A 25509-nucleotide genomic window follows, 5' to 3' on the forward strand; every position below is an offset into this window, starting at 1 on the left:
TGCCATCATTTGGTTTTGCCTAAGCTGATACAGAATTCTGAATCCAAACACAGTGTTTTGTGCAGGACATCTTTATTTCCAGATGTGACATCTTGGTGAAGAAAATCCATTGGCAGGAGAAACAAGATCAGAAACACTTTTTTTCTAGCTTAATTCTGATTTAAATGTTAGTGTTTCAAATATTGCTATTAAGAATTCAGAAAGAGAAATCAGTAAGATATGAATTGGTATCACAGATAATTTATATTATAAATATATATGTTTATATATTTTTACAGGTACAGTTGACCCTTGAACAGCGCAGGTTTGAACTGCACCGGTCCACTTATACTCAGATATCTTTCAATAGTAAATACTGCAGTACTACACGGTTTGTGGTATGTAGGGCTGACTATAAATGACACTTGAATTAACCCCCGCATTGTTCAAAGGTCAACTGTAAATATTTTACGTAAACATATAACTACGTAACAATAATATATTTATATGATTTCCAGTTGTAACAGGGAAGAGCCAAATCAGACTACATGTTGGATCTGTTTCTTTTTCTTTAACCTTTGCTTTCCACAGCTTTTGTTCACTGAAAGGATACTGTCTGTACATAACGGCCTGCCTCGGGGAACCCTGCCCCTCTGCCTGGATGTTAAAACAAAGCGCCTTTGCTTGGGGAAGCATCCGGACCCTGCCCACCTGTGGATGGCTGCAAGAAAGAAGAAATTAACACATCCCCTCCCCGAGGCTGGCTATTCCAGGTGATATTTGCAAAACTTATGGCCATTTTACTTTACTTCCTCATCTCCTCCCCCTCTCCGTGCTATAAAAGAAACTGGCATCCAAACCCCATAAGATGGTTTTTCAGAGACACTAGTCTGCCGTCTTCATGGTTTGTGGGCTTTTCGAATAAAGTCTTATTCCTTGCCTCAACGCCTCGTCTCTGATTCGTTGGACTGCTGTGTGGCGAGCAGAGTGAGCTTGGACTCAGTAGCACTCATATAAAACAAAACCATATTTCTCTTGTTCCTTTACTATCACTGAGGCCTAATCTCAACTCTAATTTAAGATGACACTGATGATGAACACTAAAGAATTTCTTCTCCCGCCTGGCCCTCAGGCAGGTCTATGTTAACACGTGTTCTGCGTGACTTATTCTATCACTTTAGATTTAGGACTAATTAAAAAAAGGTAAGTTCAGTATTTGATAGCCCTATCACTTTTTGAAAAAAAATCATAAAAATTACTTTACATTTATGTAAGTAGTATCTTATTATATTTTATTTATATTTACATTTATGTAAATAGTTCCTTAATATATTATATTTATAAAGCTTTTTACTCTAAGCTATTAATACTCACAGCAACATTGTGAGGGGGGCTGTCACACTAATCTCACACATGAAAGAGCCAGTGCTCTGAAGATTTAATCACACAGCACGTATGGGACAGAACTAGAACCTAGCCTAGGTCCGACTCTAAATCTTATTTTTTTTAATGTAGTAATCTAATACATAGATAATTTAATGTACTTAAAATGCTCTTTTCAGGGACCATCCCTAACAACGTTGCTTATTATCATGTCTCAGAATTGAGAACTTGTTTTCTCTCTGAGACTAAAAGACTGAATTCACCTTTTATAAAACTGTAACCACCTCCGTCGTCTGGTGGTCATGGAGTTGGTGAAGGTTGAAGATGTTAAAGAACAGGCACATTTATTCAAGGGCTTTGAGGCCAGTCAGTCAATAAAAATTTACTGAGTGTTTCCTCTATGCTAGGTAGATGCTGAGTCCTGGGGAGAGAGCGGTGAATTAGGCAGAGATCTGCCTTCAAGAGGCTCCCGCTCTAAGGGGTGGGATGTAGAAAATGATTCCGTAAACTATGTCAAGTCTGTTTATGTGCAAGGAGATGATAAAACCAGGCAGTGCTGAGAGCGAAGGAAGGACGGTCCTGCTGAAAGAAAGGGGTCTGAGAAGATTTGAGTTGAGGATGGAGTAATGAGGAGGGCCTGTGAGAAGACTAGAATAGGAGTGCTCCGGGGCCCAGGAAACAAAGCACAGATCTTGAGAAAGAAAGAAGACACAGGTCAGCCAATAAGGGGACAAAGGAGGAACAGAGGCTGGAGAAGTATGGGGAGGTCCAGTGCAGAGCCTTCAGTGCTGGGCTAGGAGTTCAGATTGTATTCCAAGTGTAACAAATGAGCCACTCAAGGTTTATCAGCTGAGCCACACTGATTTTAAATCCCACTTTTGATATTTATTAGCCGTGGGATTTTAGCAAATTACTTAGACTGCAGGGCCATAATCTCCTCATTTGCAGAATGGGAGGATAAAATCTCCTCATATGGTGAAGATTTTAGAAAAATTCAATTTGGCTGCAGGTAGCACAGTAAGCTGAGAACATGAATACTGTATGAGGTCAAAGATATCTCACCTCCTTCAAGCTCACAGACTTTACCATTATTTTTTTTAATTGAAGTATATTTAATTTACGATGTTGTTTTAGTTCCTGGTGTATAGCAAAGTGATTCAGTTATATATATGTATATATTCATTATAGTTTATATATAAAGTATATATAGTTTATATATAAACTTTTCCATTATAGTTTATTACAAGATATTGAATTTAGTTCCCTGTGCTATACAGTAGGACCTTGTTGTTTATCTATTTTATACATAGTAATGTATATATGTTAATCCCAAACTCTTAATTTATCCCTCCCTGCCCACTTTCCCCTTTGGTAACCATAAGTTTGTCTTCTACATCTGCAAGCTCACAGACTTTAAATGACATATAAACAGAAGGAAAATATAAAAGAAAATAACTTTATACAGTGAAAAGAAGCAGGACACAAACATCAACCCATTCAGATCTTTCAGTATTTCACTATGGCTTTAAGAACCCTAGAATCTAGCCCAGGGGTCCTCAAACCCCAGCCAACAGGCCAATTTCATGCCAGGCCCTAACCGAAGCCTATTTATTACATCCCCAAGCCTATTTATTACAATCCATGAACTAATTATGATTTGTACATTTTTAAATGGTTGAAAAGAAAATCCAAAAAAGAATAACATTTTGTGACAAGATTATTGTATAAAATTTAAGATTCATGGACAAGTTCTGTTGGAATACAGCCACATCCATTCTATAACATATTGTCCGTGGCTGCTTTGTGATACAATGGCAGATTTGAATAGCTGTGACAGAGACCACATGGCTTACAAGGCATAAAATACTTCTATCTGGCCTTTCACAGATCTAGCCTACCTATGATTAAGTCACCCTGATGGAAAAATATAAAATAGCTCATTCTGTAATTTGATGAGCTTTACAGCTACATAAAACATGGTTTCGATTTTTCAGAAGGAAGAAGGGCTAAAGCAGATACTACTTGATATCAAGTCCATGACACATTCTCAAAACTCTCAACCAGCAGTGATGTTTACACAAAGTAAAATGTTTACCTTCACCAACGCTTCCCCATCCAGTCACAACACAGATCTCAGAGGAAAACAGAGGCTCTGTGCTGTGTGGGAGACACACTGGCTTCACCACTGAGTTGAACTCCAGAGCAGAGCTCAGCTGTATTAGGGCGATGTCAGAGTCAAAGGTCAGTCTGTCAAAGTCTTCATGCACCACGATGTGTTTGGCCCTTCTCACCTGTATTGTTAGCAAGCCAGAGATTACAAGTCAAAGTCAATGAGTTGAACATCTTCCTTGTATACTGGTCCAAAATCATCTTAAATCTCTGAATTTCCACACGTCAGTAATGAAGATGACTTTGTACTAAATTAAAAAGGGCAGTCTCTGTTAATAATTTGCAGGAGTCCATGCACCGCTTTCTGAGGACTGGTGGTCCTGGAAAAACCAGACTATGGTGGACCTGTGTACATGGACCTGAATTTGCACTTCCTGACTCACCTCACCTAATTTTCAGATTAAATGTGATCTCAAATGGTATCTTTAAATGTTGGTATAAATGATAAGTATATGAGGGCATTAGGGGATTAATAACTACATGTTTTAGCTAAATGTATTCCCTGGCATGTGACAGTTTAGGCAGAATAACCATTAAAAACATTTCTCACTTGCTCAGTTGGTTCCTTCAAGGTTCTGTCATGGTCTCCAGCAACAATGGTCCACAAGAGCGGATTATTTTTCCTTCAGAGAGAAGAGCAATAAAAGTTTGACATGAAAACACATTTTTCACCATTTGGTCTAACCCCATCTGGCCCTACCAACATGCACTGTTCAGTTCAGTCAGGGGCCACCCACTACCCTGTCTGGCACCTTTGTGTAACCAGCAATGCTACACTCTGCCTCCTGACCTACCTGAGGACAAGTTCCTAATTGTGTATCTTGCCCCCTTCTTTTGGCCATAAAATGTCTGTGGAGCCCTTATCAAATATCACCAAAGACTATTTTTAAGTTAAGAAGGAAAAAAGAAAAGTTAGAGCTTATTTTAATTTCATAGTGACATTAGGAATGCATGAAAAAAATTACATTCATAATGAGGTCCATGTTTTACTGTTAAAAGTATCCAAACATTATATTACAGGAACCAGAATTGATGAAACTCAGGTTAAAAAAGAATTTGTCAATTCAAAACTAGGTAAAATTCACATATAGTGTTAGAGATCAGGGCACTGATTCCTTTTAGAGGGGTGATTATTGGGAGAGGCTCAAGGGGGGCCCCTACTTTGTTTCTTGATCTGGGTGCTGGTTACATGGGTGTTTGCTTTGTGTAAATTCCTCTAACTGTACTAAAGATTTGCACACATTTGATATACTTCAAAAAGATGTTTAAAAATTTAAATGTACATCCATTAATTTGCCACATCAAGATCTCCAGGGCTTCCCTGGTGGCACAGTGGTTAAGAATCCACCTGCCAATGCAGGGGACATGGGCTTGAGCCCTGGTCCAGGAAGATCCCACATGCGTGGAGCAACTAAGCCTGTGCTCCACAACTACTGAGCCTGCACTCTAGAGCCCGCGAGCCACAACTGCTGAAGCCCACGTATCTAGAGCCTGTGCTCCACAACAAGAGAAGTCACCACAATGAGAAGCTCGCGTGCTGCAACGAAAAGTAGCCCCTGCTTGCCACAACTAGAGAAAGCCTGCGTGAAGCAATGAAGACCCAATGCAGCCAAAAATAAATAAATAAAATTTAAAAAAAGATCTCCAGTTGAAAAAATATCCAAGTAAAGAGTCTCTCCATTGCCAGAAATACACTGTCACTTCAGCTCGGAGATTAATTTTTCATTTTTCAAAACTGTTTCTTCAGTAAAATTTATTGAAATTATTTTTCAATACACTTTATTCAAAGGAGATGTTTCTTAATACACATAGGCATCTTCTCTCTAGTCATAACCATGCTCATTTCAATTTCTTGCATGATGAGTCTGACTCATTCATGTGTTTCAATGTGCCTTTATTAAGGGAACTAACTTAGGTAAAGTGCCTGGCAAGTACTCTACAGATGGTAAAGACTCCATAATGGTAGCCATTTATTATTATCATTGTTATTATCTGTCATGCACTCTAATGGAAGAATCAACTTTATTTTCAAAGTCACCCTCTAAATCATTACTTGGTAGCAAATTAACTTATTTCTTAAAGCTGTTACCAAGCTGTTGTCCTAGAATCATACCCCTGCCCTTCCCTTGAAAGGAAACAAATTGCTCTTATCTAAGTCTCAGGAGGAAGCTGCAAAGAGAAAAACAAGAACTGGTTAGACCCAACTAGGCCCAAGATGGCGGAAGATTTGACTTCCACTAGACCTTGGACCTCATTATACACTCATTGTAATACAATAGCTAAATGATGTACCCACCAGCGCCAGGACAGTTAATGGTTGCCATGACAACACTGGAAAAGCCCATACAAGAACTGAAAAGGAGAGCTGCATCAGTTCCAGGTCCAAACCACACCCTTGTTCTTGGATAAGTCATGAATATTCCTCCCGCTCTTTCCAATTCCCTCCCTTTTACTTCGACCCTCCTATATATATGGTATCTCCATCAGAATTGGGTTAAGAAGTTGAATTTCGAACTAAATTCCCACTTCTCCATTCTTCTGCCATTGAACAAAGCTTCTGCTGTCTCAGTCTCAGCATTGGTTTCATGATTGGCTGTGTGAATCCGAGTGGAAAAAGAACCTCCTGGCTGAGACAAGGGGTGTCCCAGCATGTGTCCAGGTGACCGATTTGGTGACAAATTCATTCTACCTTTTTATACAGAGACTAGTGTCCACAATACAAGGAAATAATAAACATCATGGTAGAGTTGATAATGTAGCTCACAATCTCTAGTGAAGAAATTGTGCACAGTCATCAAATATCCTTTTATTTGGTAGAGAACACTGTAAAAAGCATATGACAACACAATGTACACTTTATAAAGCAACAAAGCCTGAGGTTTCTCCAATATGGGACAAAGCTGAAGGTATCAATTTATGAATTTCTCTAGCCTTTCTTCCCACTTGCCCATGATCAAGCTTCATTTCTTGTATCCTTATGGCCTTGTCCCCAACACAACAATGGGACATGTATCACTTACTGCAACAGGAGAAGAAAGAGTAACTGATAAATTACAGAAAGGGGCTGAAATTGAAAAACCGCTGATTTAGGTCTGAGACAGAAAGATTCCAATGCACAATTACAAAGTGAGTTTAGTGCCCTAAAGTAAGTTAAAAATCCCACATGAGCACGAAGGCCAGAGTGGAGTCAGCAAAATAAGAACAAACCAGGTTTTTCCTAAGGATAGAACAACATTACCCAGGAACTTGTTAGAAATACAGATTGTCCGGCCCCACACCAGACTTTAAGTCAGAAACCCTCCAGGCAATTCTGATGTTTGCTAAAGTTTGAGAACTAATACTAAGCGTAACCAGTGCCAGGGACAGTAGTATATGGGAGGTGATGCAGTGTTGCTGTCAGTCGTCCTTATGGTCTTTGGAGCACTACCCATCAATGCCAGCCAGCCTGGCACCTGGTGACCTTCAGCAAAAATGATGTCTATCTCAGCTCCCAGATTTTGCACACTTCCTTAACTGGCTCATCCCACATGGCAAACCTGCCTTCTCAGTGGATTTGGATACTCAGAAGCCCCCTTCTATGGAGGATGGAGCCCTGGATGTCTATAAGATTGATGAAGATGAGGCAGGGAGAAGCAAGTCCTTGAAGGAATCAGCTGAAGAGTTCCCTAAAGGCAAGGCATGAATGGAACATACTACCTCTGTTATACCAGCATATCAAACACTTCTGGGTTAAAGATCTATATAGTTCAAGCTTCAAAAAGATATTTTTCTGGTCAAGTAAGTTAGGCAACTATGAAAAGTTAAAGAAAAAAAGAGGTGCACAGACATTTTTCATATCAGTATAAATACAAGGCACAATGCTTTGTGCAAAAAATTATAAAATACTACAAAATACATTTAATGTGCATAAACATTAATGGAAAATCAGATAATTAAAACATTCTTAATATTGATTACTTCCAGAGAGGTGGAATGGATTAGTGAAATGGAGAAGGTAGTTTAGATTTTACCTGATAACTTTATTTAACTGCCTTTTAAAACAAACATTATTACTATTTAAATAAAATTTTACAAAGAAACCAAGAAGGTTCACTAATGATATTGGACACAAGTTCTTTTTTTTTTTTTTTTTTTTTTTTTTTTTGCGGTATGGGGGCCTCTCACTGTTGTGGCCTCTCCCCTTGCAGAGCACAGGCTCTGGACACGCAGGCTCAGCGGCCATGGCTCATGGGCCCAGCCGCTCGGCGGCACGTGGGATCTTCCCGGACCGGGGCACAAACCCGCGCCCCCTGCATCGGCAGGCAGACTCTCAACCACTGTGCCACCAGGGAAGCCTGGACACAAGTTCTTTTTGTGGTTAACTTAAATGGTTCACAAACATTTTTAGCTGACTCTGTTTATTAATCTCAATTGACTCATCAAGTTGAATATTCTACCTTGTGAAGAATGGTTTGCTGTGGTCTATATCTTGCTGCAAGGAGTCATGGTCCATGACATAAATTCAGGAACAGACTAAACTAATTTGACAAGGGAGTCTGCCAAAGCTTCTTCTGTGCCTCTGGTATCAATACTAATAGCTGTTTTCTCCAATGCATTAATTTCCACTAATTAGTCAGCTATAACTGAGGCTTTTCCATGGTACATAAAAATGCACTTTGATAGAATTCTTATAAAATGGCTTCTCCAAGGGCAGGAGGTGCTAGAATGAACCATGTGGTACTGGATTGAGTTGGAAATATTCGCATGAACTCATGTTTACTTTAATATAGGTACAGATAGATAAATATGTTTATACAAGTGAGTTAGTATGCATATTTACATTTTCTGGCTCTTTCAGCTAAGAGGGCCTAGAAACAATAACACCCTAGTAGCAAGCAGGGTGCTCAGCACCCAGATCTTGACTTCTCATGCCATTTTCCAATAAAATGAACCAGGGCTTACGGGAGAAATGGCTGATTCTAGGACTGAGAGGGGAATATATAAGATGGACCTGGAGCATCCTGTAGTGTCACAAAGGATGGGGGCATATCAAAAAGACAAGAAGCCACTCAAAGAACTCACAGTAGTCAAAGCTGGAACAAGTTGAGCAACAAAATAAATATACGGTATTTATAAAAATAAATATTTTCAAGTCCTCACTGGTATAAATACATGATCTAATAAATAAAAGGAAGAGAAGAGGTAAATCTCCCATACAGAAGAATTTCAAATAACTTTTGTAGGAAACTCTGCGCTCAAGAAGGTGGAGCTTAATGCCCAACTGTTTGAGTGTGGGCTACCCTTAGCCACTTGCTTCCAAAGAGTAGGTAAGAATGGGGGGAAGATGTAACTTTACAGTGGAGACACCTGGCAAACACTGCCTGGGCCAGTGATGGAGGTTAACGTCATCATTGAGAAGTCATGTTGACAGCTTGTACCCTTGATATGATGTGATAAGAAGAGCATGTTGCCTCTGTGTTCCTCCTCCCCCAAATCCATAATCCCAGTAAAACCATGAGAAAAACATCAGACGAATTCAAACTGAGGTACATTCTACAAAATACCAAATAAGTACTCCTAAGTACTGTCCAGGTCATCAAAAACAAGGAAAGTCAGTGAGACTCAGAGCCGAGAGGAGGCGAAGGAGACAGGATAACTAAATGCACCTTGGTGTCCTGAATGGCAGAGGGAACAGCAACTACACAGACCTTGAGAAAGGAACAAGCACAGTATGTTTGAGGAAGGGGGTAGGTCCACTGTGGACAAGCAGGGGAGGGGTCATGATGGAGTCAGGGACAGGGAAGAGTTCTGGACCTTGGCTATACATTGGAATCATCTGGAGACTATTTATTTATTTATTTATTTATTTTGAAGTATAGTTGATTTACAATGTTGTGTAAATTTCTGCTGTACAGCAAAGTGATTCAGTTATATATATATATATATATATATATATATATATATATATATATATTCTTTTTTAAAATATTCTTTTCCATTATGGTTTATCATAGGATATTGAATATAGTTCTCTCTGCTATACAGTAGGACCTTGTTGTTTATCCTCGGGAGTATTTAAATATACAGTGTCCAGAACCAACCCACAAGTGATTGCCTTAACTAGTCTGGACTGAAAATGAATTAGTTACAGTTACACACATCCACATGATTTAATCTATATATGTTATAAAGATAAAAGCAAATCACAGAAGAATATAAACTATAATTCTTTTACATTAATATCAAAACCAGGAAAAACAAAGCAATATACTGGTTTTAGGGATTCATAGATGTTAAAACAAAAACAAACAAACAAACAAAAAGCAAAGGAATTATGAACACAAAATTTAGCATAGTGTTTACCTCTTTGGGAGGGGCACTAAGGGGTGAAAGGAAAGTGTAAAGATCCTTCTTACGCTAGGTAGTAGGGACACAAATATACATTTACTAACTATTCTTTAGATTACATATGTATATTATGTACAGTTTTTCATATCATGGCATAGTTTACAATTTAAAAACACTGAAAGTTCAGTGATCAAGGTGTGGATTATCCTATTGTGCTCTCCACTGTCATGAACCATACTTTAAAAGGAACAACACTAAACCAATCCAGGGTAAGGTGCATTGCATGGTGAGGCCTCTGGAATTACAAACAATAGAACAATGAGCATTTAGCTTAAGGATTAAGTTAAGGGCAATGTGAGAGGGCTCCTGAAGTATAGGAGGGGCTGTTATGTGAAAAAAGAAAGAGATTGAGTTCTTGTTTTCTGGAACTGCAGTAAATTTAGATCAATAAGTTTCTGCTACAGAGAAATAGACTTGGGCTTAACATAATTAGAGATCCCTATAAATGGGATGAACAATTTCAAGATTTGATTTGCTTTTTCTGCACTGACATTGTTTAAATGGAGGCTAGGTGGACCTGGGGTAGAAACACTGAAAGGAATATTCATGCTTTAGAATTAGTCTGGATGATTTTAGGAGTTAGACAATTTTATTTATGTCCTAGGTATGGTACATAAATACATTAGTAAAATATCATCAGTCTCACTCACGATTGCACACAATGGGCTGCAGTCAGAATCCAAATAGAGCTGATGATGGCACCTCCACACTGGTGATTGCCTAGAAACCTCAAACCCACCTGCCATGGCCAGCAGTGGGGGCAGGCTTCTTCCCCTCCTGCAATTCTCCTGGAAAGCCACTGGGGACTAAATGGAGGGATGCCACAGACACCTACAGCAAAGGAGATCAAAGTAATGACACATCCAACTGAAATAATTAAGAACACACTCCTCCCCCAATGGCTTGCCATAGCCAACAGTAGTAATTCCCAAATACCAGATGAGTTCCATGAAGATATAGATTCCTAAGACCCATCTCTGTAGAATCTGATTTTAAAAGCTCTTCTAGGTGACTCTGCTAAGCAATCAGGTTTTTAGGTACTGGCCTAAAAAATTATATTTATTCATTCATTTAACAAATATTTATTTAGTGTTTAGTGTTGCCAGGCACTGTTCTAGACATTGGTGACATATCAATGAATAGCATACTGTAGACAAAAATCCTGGCCCTCATGGAACCTACATTCTAGTAGGAAAATTCTGTTTGTTAGCAAAGGATACAAGGTTCTTTATTATACATCCTGTTTAATCTCTCTTTCTCATTGAATAAAGCCATTTACCAATCCCCAAACATACCAAATTGGCTCAGACATCCAAATGCTGTTCTCTTGTCTGGAATACTGCTGTGACTCAGATCAAGTACTATCTTCTCCGTGAAGTCTTCTCTGACTCCCCCGTAAGAGGCAGACAATTTCCCCTCTTTATAGCTCCCTGTGCAACTTTCTATTGATATTAAAACCCATCAACTAGAACATATGAAATACATGCATACAGAGCAATGAAAGCTCGTAATATTTAACCATACACTTAAGATTATAATGAAGTTTAAAGTTGCAAGGGTATTTAAAAAATGAAAGCAAAAAAGTTTTGTTTTCACCCTTTGCCCCCAAATGCAAAATCACATTAAACACAGAATTTAGGAAGATATCTTAAACACTAAGTTTGCATAGGAATAAATGCGGACAAGGATTGCTCTCTGTACCTCTTTTTTCCTGTCATAAAGCTTATTTCTTCTTCCCTCTATTTATGTCTATACTCAAACCCAAACAGGTGTCTGGAAATTTCACAAGCTTAAATATAAAACTCATTCCTGCTCACTGTGAAGCTATATCAATGCAAGATGAGGCTTCTGTAAAGAGATATCTAGTTAAAGAAGAAAGGAAATTAAACAGATAAGAATCACATGGTCATCAACTCACCATATGGAATATCTTTTGTAGAAGATACAGCATTGGTTTTGAAAGATGATGTTGATCCAATTTTGTTTAAAGAGTCTGCAGAGGAAAAAAAATATTAATTGAAAATATTTAGAGTAGCCGATAGTAGCTGACCCTACTTGCTTACACTGGTCAATCATAGAACCGCTCTTAAGTTGATCTACTACTATCTTTCAAATGTTAAATGCCAGATCCCATACATGTGATTTGGCTGTATATCTCTTAATATCCCTGTTGTACCCTTTTAAGCATTTCTTCCTTCCTTGGCTCCATGAAATTACTCTCTTGGTTTTTTAAAAATATATCTACGGTCATCTTTTCCCAATCTCAATTTTTATTTCAGGATCCTATTCTTCATTCTGAAAGATATTCCACGAAAGTACTGTTCATAGCCCTATTTTTATTCATTTACATATATATGACTTCCAAATGTCCGTCTTCGATCTAAATCTCCTTCCTGAATTCTGGATCTAGGACTGCTAGATCTAGGACTAATTCTAGGACTGCTGGATACCTCCATCTGAATCTCCCACAAGCTCATAAAAATCCACATATCTCAAATAGAATCAATTGATTTTAACAGTCAAGATGGTCTTGTTATGTTTCTCTGTATCATTTAATGACTCTACCATCCATGCAGACACTCAAGCTAGAATCCTGGAAATGATGCTGGAATTTTTCTTCTTCATATAACTCCTTCCCCACAACATAACTAATCAAGCAATGTCAGAATAAATTCTTACCATGATCTCCTCCCTACTCTCCATGTGAGTGAGTTCACCCCTAACCTCTAATGCCATCTTCTACATTACCACTAAGGTTTGAATTCTGGCTCCACCTCTTGCCAGCTATGCACCTTTGGGAAAGTTATTGAACTCCTAAGTCTCTGTTCCCTCATCTGTGAAAAGGAGAACAGTATACAAACCTCTTAGGTTTGTACTGAGGAATAAATGTAATAATACATGTGAAATGCTTAGTCCATACCTGGTACAGGGTGAGTAATCAATAAATGTTAACTAGATATGCTGTCACTGTGGTACTTAACATTTAATGTCCTGTGTCCATCATGATCTAACTCTCGCCTTTTTTATCATTCCCTCCAAAACTCCAACAACGTTGAGGTATTTGTAGTTTTTTGTACAACATCCATTCTCTTTCACATTAGGGTCTCTGCATATGATATTCCTTTTGTCTGAGTAAAGGCTACTTTATTTTCTAGAATGACTAGAATCATACTAATCCTTCAAAGCCCTCAAATATCCCAAAACAGAGCCAATCTCATTTCTGAGTTACACTCTCAAATCTGAATTATCTACTTTTCATATAAGGTGCCTTGAATCTTTTTTGATCATCTAGTGGACATAGTTTCTTGGCATCATCTGAAGTACTTCTGGGCCTCTCACTGCTGTGGCCTCTCCCATTGTGGAGCAAAGGCTCTGGACGCGCAGGCTCAGTGGCCATGGCTCACGGGCCCAGCCGCCCCGCGGCATGTGGGATCTTCCCGGACCGGGGCACAAACCCATGTCCCCTGAATCGGCAGGCGGACTCTCTACCACTGCGCCACCAGGGAAGCCCTAAAGTACTTCTTAAAGCACAGGTTCCAGGGCTCCATTCCACATCTACAGAATCAAAACCTTTGGGGGTGGGCCCAGGAATCTGCATTTTAATTTTGCTACCTAGGTGATTCAAGCACCCTAAATTTAGGTAAACGTGGTTAAATTATCTTCCCTATAACCATTTTCATAAGCAAAATATCACAATCATACAAGTGTTTATGCTCACCTGAGGGTAAAACGCTGAATCTAGCCTTGAAGCGTTGGAAATTCTTTTCACCATCACTTTTAAAATGAATCACCATCATATTACCAGGACTGAATACCCGAGTAGCGTTCAAGATTTCACAAAGCTTGGCTGTAAAAGTTTTAGGGGACTTTGCTTTATAGTTACAAAAAATTAAAAATCAGAAAACAGAGGTAACATCATCCAATTAATTTTCTTCCAAAAAGTTTTGTTTTCTCCAACTTTGCTTTGTACCCTTCCATTTCATGTGGGAATCAAACACTAGTTTCAAGATAACAATGTACTATAATTTTATCTAGCAGGAAAAATTGTAGAGATAGGGCAAGAATATCTGACTTTTAGTATGCATAGAAACCTCAGTTGACTGTTAATTTATAGACAATGAGAAGAGGTGAATTAAACAAAATCCCAGAGGCTTCCCTGGTGGCACAGTGGTTGGGAGTCCATCTGCCGATGCAGGGGACACGAGTTCGTGTCCCGGTCTGGGAAGATCCCACATGCCGCGGAGCGGCTGGGCCCGTAAGCCATGGCCGCTGAGCCTGCGCATCGGGAGCCTGTGCTCCGCAACGGGAGAGGCCACAGCAGTGAGAGGCCCGCGTACCACAAAAAAAAAAAAAAAAAAGAAAATCCCAAACTTGGTATTCCTCCTTCCAAACAGAGCATGGCTACACTTTATGTGATAGGTAACACATCTGAAATCTGCTTCACCTAAACCCCACTCTATATGGGTCCCGATCTGCTGCATCAGGGAACTGGGCTCCCTTCACCTTCCCTGACTATCCAAATAAACATTTCAAAGTTATCTATATTCCTGGTTTCCAACCCACACTACACCTAGCTGAGGGACACATAGTAGGTGTTAAGGATGTGGCAACATGGCCAGAAGGGATAATTTTTCATACGCAGTAAATTGGTAGGTCAAAGCTGAAAGTATATTTGAAGATTTAGTTCAAAAATTAACTTTTAGGGCTCACGTAGAAATTATAGCTTTGAATAATCTTTTTTTGGTTAGTTTTCTTGTACATAAAAATGAATATATCAGCAATTGAAGGGATTAATACAGCAAAAAATGTTTAAAATTTTACCTTAAATTGCTGCCAAAAATTTACTCAGTGTTAACATTTTCTTTTTTCCCTGGGACCTCCTTTTCACCTTCCAAGTATTCTGAACCATTCTTCACATTTTGCATGTTTCTATCAAAAACTTTACTGGTAAATCAGTTGAAGTGATAGATTTTTTTTTTTTTTTTTTTTTGTGGTACACGGCCCTCTCACTGTTGTGGCCTCTCCCGTTGCAGAGCACAGGATCCGGACGTGCAGGCTCAGCAGCCATGGCTCACAGGCCCAGCCGCTCCGTGGCATGTGGGATCTTCCCGGACCGGGCCACGAACCCGCGTCCCCTGCACCGGCAGGCGGACTCTCAACCACTGCGCCACCAGGGAAGCCCAAAGTGATAGATTTTAAAGCTAAAGTTTTATGGCATCATGAGTTTCCAGTATAAGAAATTCATATCCCCACTCTACCTCATGGTATCCAAGGAAGCCAGCCAATGCTCCAACTACTCTGGTTTGTTTCATACTTTTCAGATTAAATTTAAAGGACAGAATGTTACCACCCAACCCATGTTCCTCTTCAGGATCACCATAAATCACAACAGCATGAGTACAGTTTTGGTTAAATTCAATACTAAGGTCTTCAAATGTCAACTGTATAAATTATAAACAGAACCAGAGAAGTGGTCAAAGAGAAGATATAAACTTTTAAAGTTTCCCTCTATACATTAAAGGGCTCTCAGTTACATCCTCATATTCCATTGGTAGAAGGGTAAACAACTGCAGCCTCTTTGGAGGGCAATTACTACCAGATTTAAAGACACAAACGCTTTGACCCAGTGAGTCCACTTCTGGGAATTATATACATCCACATCGTCCAAAAACAGTGACACAGGAACATACCAGCATTGCTGGCATGGGTAAAGACTGGCAACGCACTAGAAGTCTGTTAATAGGGAACTGGTGTAAGAAATTAAGGGACATCACACAATATAATTTAATGCAGTTGTTATAAAGAAGCCCTCTGGGCTTATCTAGAAAGATCCTTGAGATATTTAAGTAGAGAAAGCACTGCCAAGCAATATGAATATATACGTTTGTAAATGCTCAGAATCTCTCTCTATGGATATTCCAGAAACTTTTCAGTGTTTGATTCCAGGAAGTAGGATGAGAGTTAGATGAGAAGGAGACTTACTTTTTGTTTTAGTCTCTTAAACTGCTAAAACATTTTAAACTACATACAAAGATCCCCTTTTAGAGTTAAAAAAAAAAAAAGCAAATAGAAGATCTTAATCATATGACAATGTAACAGTCCTGATGAAGTAAGTTCTGCTAAACACACACAGCTAATTTCTTGATGAAGTAAAGGCCTCCTTAGTTGCTTGCCTTTATAATGTGTTTCTCTGGAGCATGAATCTACCAGTAACACCCTACGTTCCTGGGATACAGGTGAGGATAGCCAGCAGGGTGAATCATCCCTTCCACCACCAGCACAGCCCCACCCCCACATCCTGAACCTATGGAAGTGTTGCGGAAATCCTAGGTGAATAGCCAAAGGCATTCCCTCTTCCTCACCCTCATATCACAGAAAACCAGCAGGGAATTGCATGCCTGATTTAATACCTACCTGCTTCTGAGTTCTTCCGTATGGCAGTAAAGGTAAGCTCAAAGCTGCTGCCACCGTTGTCTGTATCAGAAACAAAGGTAACTGTGGCCTCATTGGTCTCTGTCAGCAATGGTGAGGGCAATATATTTCCACAGACCTTACCTTCAAAGCAAAAGAAATTGAGATAAGATTACTGAAAAATGATGGAAACAAACTTAGACACGTGCTTTTCTGATACTACCTTCCATGAACTCTCTGTTCTAAATACACCAAAGTATACAGTGGTCCCTTTAATTCATTCTACACTCTGCTTCAATAACTTATATTCCATTTACTTCCTCATACCCAATCTCACAGGTCCAAATTCTACTCATCCTTCAGGGTCTAACTCAAAGTCCAGCTCTCCACAGACATTCCCTGACAACCAATGAAAACAAGAGCTTTTCTGAACCCCACAGCACATATCCTATTCTGCGCCATTTCCTACCTTGTGGTACACCTTTATTTGCCTCACCAAACTGCAAGCTCAGTAGAGCAGACTGCTTTCACTCTGTATACATCCAGTATTTGGTATGATATCTGGTTTAATGATTGGTTTAAAGAATGATTACTGGGGGCTTCCCTGGTGGCGCAGTGGTTGAGAGTCCACCTGCTGATGCAGGGGACCAGGGTTCATGTCCCGGTCCGGGAAGATCCCACATGCCGCAGAGCGGCTGGGCCCGTGAGCCATGGCCGCTGAGCCTGCGGGTCCAGAGCCTGTGCTCCACAACGGGAGAGGCCACAACAGTGAGAGGCCCGCGTACCGCAAAAAAAAAAAAAAAAAAAAAAAAAAAAATGATTACTGGGTAAAAAGGCCTGAAGCATGAAATCATTTAGTCAATAAATATTATAACCCTTAGCACAATACCTTGGCTATAGCATTCTGTCAAATACTTCTGAAGAGATATTTGTCCTAATCATTGGCCATATGGAGACCTAGAGACCGAGGTCTACGCCAGCTCCAGAGACCTTCTATCACGCTTAACACATAATATTTCAATTAAAGTAAATATATCAATTATGCTTATAGAGCTTATAAGAGGTATTCAATAAAAGAAATTAAATGACATGAAATTATCTATTGTCATGAGAAAAAAGAACATTATAAAACAATGTAGAGTTCAGTGTGTACAGATAATATGTATAGATAAATATACATCAAAATGTTAGCAGCATTTACCTCTAGGTGGTAAGGTTATGAATAGTTTACATTTTTTCCATATGCTTTCTGTCTGTACCAGATTTGGCAAACATGCACCCGCTTTTGTGGTAAGAAGGAAAAAACTGACATGGCCTTGAAAGGAAGTTTCTGACAATTGTGAGATCAATTTCGTTCAATACTGCTATTAAACTTGAGAAAGGAATCGATAAACCTCAGGAAATATGCTGGTCTTTGCTTCCACTCTTACCACACGCACTCTTGGCCCCTTCAAGAAGGGCACAGTTTGCAAGATGAAATAATTTCCCTGTGTGCAGAAATCTAATTTCAGATCCTTCAGCCCCTCTTTTGTTGTTTGGATACTCTAAAATGACAAATGAAAATAAATGTAGCATACTCACTAATAAGAACTCCACTGCTTGATTGTAAAGATACATAGTCATGGTCACATTCAACTTGATTTTCTATTTCTAAGCTTGTAAATTTTATTAGGATAATTTTATTTTCTGGTACCATTATTTTCCAGATACATAAGCTGCAGAGGAGAAAGTGAAGAAAGTATAATAAATGGCAGAGTCAAATGTGGCAAATAAGATCTAATATCTGAGGTTTAGCTCATAACTCAATACTAAAATTTTACAGGATATTAGAAGGTAAAAGTCAAAGGAAATTCTTTATGTGAGAATAATTTGTTTATGCTCAACTTGCTGGCATTTCTCCAACAAATGGAGCAGTATTAATTAGAGAATGGTCAGAAACCACCCTTTAAATTTCATTTAGTTATGAAATGCAAGAATTTTGATCTACGAATTTAAGAAACCTAAGATTCATCTCTCTAATTTATTAGCCTAATTGAAAATTCATAATATTCACCCAGAAGTTGAATAATGGATTATGAATTATGGATTGACCATGCAGCATATTTTAACCCAAAGCAGCCACATCCTCCTAGGTCAGCCTAAGTCATAATCCCTGCAGTTGCGATGTTATCCAACTTCCAGTAAGGTGATCTGTGACCTTTTACAAATATCTTTAGAAACATGTTTAAACATTTTGAAAGTAGTTTACATAATTTAACACACAATCATTTACCTTTATTTTTCTACATGAATTCATACTATTTACTCAAGAAAAGAAATCCCAATGCGCCAGACATCCTCAGGGTCTTCTATGGCTCACATTTATGGGAGTGCAAAGCAATTTTTTTTTAATTGACAAGTGACCCTCTGTCATGATTTTCATTGTTCATTTATTTATTTTTTAATTTTTTTTGAAGTATAGTTAATTTACAATGTTTCAGGTGTACAGCAAAGTAATTCAGTTATACACACATACATATATATATATATATATTTTTTTTTTCAGATTCTTTTCCATTAAAGGTCATTCCAAGATATTGAATATAGTTCCCCGTGCTATACAGTAGGTCCTTGTTGTTTATCTATTTTATATTAGTAGTGTGTATCTGCTAATCACAAATGCCTAATTTATTCCTCCTCACCCCTCTCCCTCCTTTGGTAACCATAGTTCGTTTTCTGTTTGTGAGTGAGTGCAAAGCAACCTTATCTGGAACCTAACATGTCAGAAGGAGCTTCCTTCTAAAACTCCATAGTCTTTATCAACAACCTTAGACCTGCTAACTGTCCCATTGCCCTCCAAGTAATAACTTCTCAGGACTGTAGGAGTTATCCAACCCTTTTATGCCCAGTTTCCAAAACCAAACACTGTAATTCTCACCAAACATCTCCTCCTTAACCAGAAACTCCTTGCTTTACTCTTTTTCTATTCAAGCTTATCATCCTGAACTAGATGTAAAAATAGACTGCCTCAAATATTATTAAAATCACTTTTTAATCACTTTGATTTAAAAAGCAATAAGCTGCCTAAAATATGACGATGCCCACTTTTCTAAGCACTTTAGTTGGAAAAGCACTCAATATCCATCTTCTTTCTTGGGATTCATTACCCCCCTCTGAGGTAGGCAGGAGAGAAATTACTCCCCCTTCTCCAAATAGAAAAACTGGCATTGATATTGAAAGAGTCATCACATCTCACATATAATGGGAAATATAGTTTAGGCTTTATGACTTCAAAGGCCACTGCTTTCTCTTGTTTTCATCATATTATTTTCTAATTCAAAATCTCTAACGCAGGGCTTCCCTGGTGGCTCAGTGGTTGAGAGTCCGCCTGCCGATGCAGGGGACACGGGTTCGTGCCCCGGTCCGGGAAGATCCCACATGCCACAGAGCGGCTGGTCCCATGGGCCATGGCCGCTGAGCCTGTGCGTCCGGAGCCTGTGCTCTGCAACGGGAGAGGCCACAACAGTGAGAGGCCCGCGTACCAAAAAAAAAAAAAAAAAAAAAAAAAAAAAAATCTCTAACTCAAAGATGGAAAATAGATTTCAAGTCACATGCCAACCTTGATTTATCATTAGTGATTGCTGCATTAAAGGGATTCTGAGGTCTAGTCAAGCTGAGTGAGAGAGGGGTACCAGAATTAATCATTGATTTATTCATTCAAATATCTATTGAACATTTATTATATGCCAGGCACCATTCTAGGCTCTAAAAGATGTAATATCTTCCATGGAAGGAGACCATCTGAATGCCATGAATCTGCCATTTCTGAGAGTCTAGCTACCACCTACGAGAATAAAGACAGGCTTGGAGAGACTATAACTCCCTGCTTCAATTTCACATTGTCTCTTTCTCCCTTACCATTGGCTAATTAACTCCATTTGGAATTTAAAAGACCCTTCTTCCATCATTCAAGTTTGCTTAGCATGGTGGAGTCACTAAGTAGGTAAATTGGCTCCATGCCTTATTACATTTCTAAGACATGTCTTTTCACATTTGAACATTCTAAAATCAGAAGGATCTTACAATGGAGTCTTAAAGTTCAGTTAGAAGGATCTCACAATGTTAGTCTTACAATCAATGGATTGAAATTGTTTCAAGAGAGGATTTGTAATAGTTTTGGCCAGTCACCTGGGGGTACTATTGACTGCATACTACTTAATTTTTCTGCTTGAGGTGTTTTAGACTACACTAGTGGTGAAAATTTTAGACTACAGACTTGCATGAATATTAGCTTATGATTCAAATTCTCAGGAAGATTTGTACCCCTCCCTACATCCATTGATGAGATTGAGGCATGTAACTTTCCACATGAGTGGGCTTATGCCTTGTATTGCCTTACACTGAAAGTATAGGTGTCCCACTTTTATATGGAGATCTCCTAATCTTGGGTATTTTGTTTTCTTTATTGGTGGTACATAAAATAACAATGAACAACAAGTCTGTTTTTGATGTGTTGAAATATGGTAAAAATTCATGCTAATATTGAGTTGTAATGTAACTGAAAGTCTTATTCTCTTTAGTTGACTTCTTTCTTTAGTCCCTACAAGCTATTTAATATCTTAACTATTTAATCTTAACTTCATTCTGTAAACATGAAGCAGTTCAAAGCTTACAATTACTAAGACAGCAACTAGTGTAAATTCCTTCAAATTTCCCATAGATTACCTTGACATTTTCTGTTTCTTTCCCAGGAAAAGAATTATCTTCCTTCTTTCTAAAGCTAAATCTTTATTTGTTGTGTTCTCATGAAATTTCCTTCACATATATATGTATTTCTCTTGACTAATCACTCTTACTCTCTCTTCTGCCCATAAGAACAGTTAGCCTTACCCTTCAAAAAGCAAAATCCTGGGCTTCTCTGGTGGCGCAGTGGTTGAGAGTCCACCTGATGATGCAGGGGATGCGGATTCGTGCCCCAGTCTGGGAGGATCCCACATGCCGTGGAGTGGCTGGGCCCGTGAGCCATGGCCACTGAGCCTGCGCGTCCAGAGCCTGTGCTCCGCAACGGGATTGGCCACAGCAGTGAGAGGCCCGCATATCGCAAAAAAAACAAAAAAAAAAAAGCAAAATCCCCATTTCTCTTAATCCTAGTGCCCTATTACCCAAAGCCACTGTCCCATCTTCCTCCTTCTCTTCACTGCTCAACTGTCTTCCTCATCTCAAACAATAGCACCTCCTTCCTTCCTGTAGGTCAAAAACCTTCAACACAATCTTAAGTCTTTCTCTCTTGAAACCCAAATTTTCAACTTGTTAGCAAATCCCGTGGCTCTACCACTTCTCACCACCTCGACTGTTACAAAGCTGGTCGAAGCTATCTTCATCCTTACCGGAATTGCTGCAGGAGCTGGTCTTTCAGCTCTTGCTCTTGCCTGTTCTATGGTCTATTTTCAACACAACAGCCAAAGAGATCCTTTACCATGTGTCAGATCATGTTCCTCCTCTGCTCAACGTCCTCCAGTGGCTCCATATCTTACTACTCCATAAGAAGGCTCCAAAGTCCCTCTTATGCTCTATAAGTTTGGCCACTCATAATCATGACCACTTTCGCCCTCTCTCACTTAGCTCTAGCTAAGTACTATTTTTTTTTCTGCCAGGAATATCCCTTCCCAGGATGATCATTTGATGGTCTCACTCATTTCATTCAAGTCTTTGTTCAAATATGATTTTCGTAGTGCAGTCCTCCTGAACATCTTCCCCAATTATTGCACAAGCCAACACTCTCTACCCCTCCTTCTTGCTTTATTTTCCCGTACAGCACTTATCATCTTCTATTGTATATAATATTATCTGTATTATCCCCACTTTCCACCCCACAACTTGCCCCACAAAGGAAAACATTTTTGTCTGTTTCATTCTCTGCTGTATAACTAGCACCTAAAATAGTGCCTGACACATCTTAGGGCCTCAATTAATTTTTACTATTTGGTGAAGAGATACCAAGTCTTCAACTATCACTTAATGCATTGTGAATATAGCTTCTAACCTTACAATTCTACTGAATCAGTTCCTAACTTTTGAATTACCATATCCAATGGCATTTTATCTGAACTCATTTTGACTTTTGCAATGTTTGATACTACTAAGAACACCCTCTGTCTTGAAAGTCTTTCTTGCAGACATCTCTTCAATACTTCATCTAAATTGAATCATAAGTTCTCTGTCTTTGAGGGTAAATTGTCTGTCATCTGTGTATCTCTTATCCAATAGATAAATGCTTTCTAGAATCTCACGCATAGCCATCCATCCTCTGCTCAAATATCCACTTATAAAGGAAATTCATTATCTCCTGCACAGGCCATTAAATCTCAGAAATCTCTCAAATTAGAAACTACTTTACATTGTACTGAAATCTACCTTCTTCTAACATTTACCCTCTGCTCTTTTTCTCAGCTCAGCAGTTAATCAGAAGTCCAATTCTGCTTCTATGGTAGTCTTTCAGATAAATCAAGACAGTTCCTTCCTCCTGTCAAGTCTTCTTTGGAATGAATATATTCCTAGTTCCCTCCACCACATCTCCCAAGGCACTGTTTTGAATTTCTTTTTATCTTGGTCATTGTCCTTCAGGTAATTTCCAGCCTATCAATGTTCCTCTCTAACAATTGTATCTAGAGACCTCCTACCTACACCCCAGCCCAGGACTCTAACAGAATAGGACTCTGGATGCTATTCTTCTAAAAGTTTAAGCAAAGATGGCAAAGGCTTTATTGGTATTATATTATTACTAGGTTGACTCACAGAAAGTCAACTTAGACTCTTTTTTTTTTTTTTTTTTTTTGCGGTACGCGGGCCTCTCACTGTTGTGGCCTCTCCCATTGCGAAGCACAGGCTCCGAACGTGCAGGCTCATCGGCCATTGCTCATGGGCCCAGCCGCTCCGCGACATGTGGGATCTTCCCGGACCGGGGCACGAACCCGTGTCCCCTGCTTTGGCAGTCAGACTCTCAACCACTGTGCCACCAAGGAAGCCCTCAACTTAGACTCTTAATAAGCCTTTTAAATATGGGCTGCAATTAAGCCACATCATTTCTGTCCTATACTTGTAATGGACATTTACATTTATTTTACATTAATTTTGTAAATTATAATCTCACCACCATTTTGACTTCCCATTGCCCATGGCATAAAGTCTAAGCTTCTTCACATGGAATTCAAGCTCCTCTACAATTAAGGCCTTTTTATCTTCATTGTCCACTGCTACCCCCAGTTCCCACTTACATTAACATTGTTCTCCAGCTGCACTGGGACACACTGTCCAAACAGTCCTGATATTCTTCACCTCCTGATATTTCTTATACCCAATTCCCTCTGCCTGGCATGATCTGTAGAAATCTCTTATATGTTAGAGCTACAAAAGACTTCATGAGCAATAAAATCATAACTATACTTCACTGTCTAGTTTCAATACCACCCCCTTAACTGAAGCATCTCTACCCCTCCCAAACATAGTACACACACCTCACAAATCACTGCAATAGGAATTATTCTCTCCACTGTCAATAGTACCAACACACCTTGGTAGTGTGGATTATAAAGCTTATTTCACCTTGTTTTATAGTATAGTTTTTGTTTGTTTTTTTTTGTTTGTTTTTTTGCGGTATGCGGGCCTCTCACCGTTGTGGCCTCTCCCCTTGCGGAGCACAGGCTCCGGATGCGCAGGCCCAGCGGCCACGGCTCATGGGCCCAGCCATTCCACGGCATATGGGATCCTCCTGGACTGGGGTACAAACCCGCGTCCCCTGTATCAGCAGGTGGACTCTCAACCACTGTGCCACCAGGGAAGCCCATCGTATAGTTATTTTTGTCCAGCTCTCTCCTTCTACCAGATTATAAACTCATAGAACTCTCATCTACCTTTAAATACCTTTCAATGCTCAATGCGATTTTAAAAATGAATGTAGAACAATTAAGAAAGTGAGATATTTGCAAAATTAATTTTTAAAGCTTAAAGATATTCTTAGCCATACAGAGGACAAGGTAGGTAAAAAATTTTTTAAGATACTGAAGCTTATAGATCATGAACTATTTTCCCTCTTCTAGGCAACACTGAACAAAGTATTACAATTATTACAGAAATAAGTGGGACAGGATTAACCACTAGATTCCCAAAACAATCTCACTATCAGCTGCTGTTAATGTTAGATATTTGAATACATCAATTCAGGTTAAGTTCCAGTCTTTTTTGTTTAATTTTTTTGGGTTTTTTTTTTGGCTGTGCCCCACAGCTTGTGGGATCTTAGTTCCTAAACCAGGGATCGAACCTGGGCCCCTTGCAGTGGAAGCCTGGAGTCCTAACCACTGGACTGCCAGGGAATTCCCCTCGTAAGCTCCACTCTTCTTTTTTTTTTTTTTTTTTTTTTCGGTACGCGGGCCTCTCACTGCTGTGGCCTCTCCCGTTGAGGAGCACAGACTCCGGACACGCAGGCCCAGTGGCCATGACTCACAGACCCAGCTGCTCCATGGCACGTGGGATCCTTCTGGACCGGGGCACGAACCCGTGTCCCCTGCATCGGCAGGCGGACTCTCAACCACTGCGCCACCAGGGAAGCCCAAGCTCCAGTCTTAATGCTGATGATTCATACTAACAGGTATCAGAAGTACCAATTAGCAAATATTTGTCATCCAATACCAGATAAAATATTTAGGGTTTTATGTTAATCAAATAAAGTAATTGAGATACCAGACAAAATTGCCAAAACATGGCCCCGTAAAATGGCATGACTTGGGGGAAAAACCCAGGGATCATTCCTACCAGGGTTACGTACCGATTATGAGAATAGTTGCTCTCTTTCGAATGGGGATAATGAATCTTCCCATTTTCTCCAAATAATACTCTTCCCTGAGGTCTACAACCTTCCAAAACATAGGAAAAAAAGCCGATTATTTTGCTCAGCCATGGACATTTCAAGACATATTGTACAGACTCAGCTTGAAGCTATATAATTTATATTATATAATTCGTATTTATGGAAATGTATTTATTTGTAGGTGCCATGACCTATACTTTGTATTTGCAGACTTTGTTAGGAAAATTTCTAAATCATAATTTTAAAAAATATATAATAATTTTATTAATTAACCATCTGATATTCTTTACAATATTTTTTCTCCAACTTTTACTGAGGTATAATTGACATATAACATT

General features: G+C 39.2%; 1 protein-coding gene across 1 annotated transcript in view; it reads right to left on the bottom strand.

Moving 5' to 3' along the window:
• Positions 1-25509, bottom strand: part of OVCH1 (ovochymase 1) — a 72811-nt gene that overhangs the window by 36368 nt on the left and 10934 nt on the right. Inside the window, 10 exon segments of the mRNA XM_060114160.1 lie at positions 3458-3653; positions 4082-4154; positions 10569-10749; positions 11837-11911; positions 13637-13765; positions 15269-15359; positions 16092-16222; positions 16333-16473; positions 17911-18044; positions 25130-25217. Coding sequence (XP_059970143.1) covers positions 3458-3653; positions 4082-4154; positions 10569-10749; positions 11837-11911; positions 13637-13765; positions 15269-15359; positions 16092-16222; positions 16333-16473; positions 17911-18044; positions 25130-25217 — 1239 coding nt within the window.

The sequence above is a fragment of the Mesoplodon densirostris genome, chromosome 11 (genome assembly GCF_025265405.1).
Source record: "Mesoplodon densirostris isolate mMesDen1 chromosome 11, mMesDen1 primary haplotype, whole genome shotgun sequence".
Taxonomy (NCBI): Eukaryota; Metazoa; Chordata; class Mammalia; order Artiodactyla; family Ziphiidae; genus Mesoplodon; species Mesoplodon densirostris.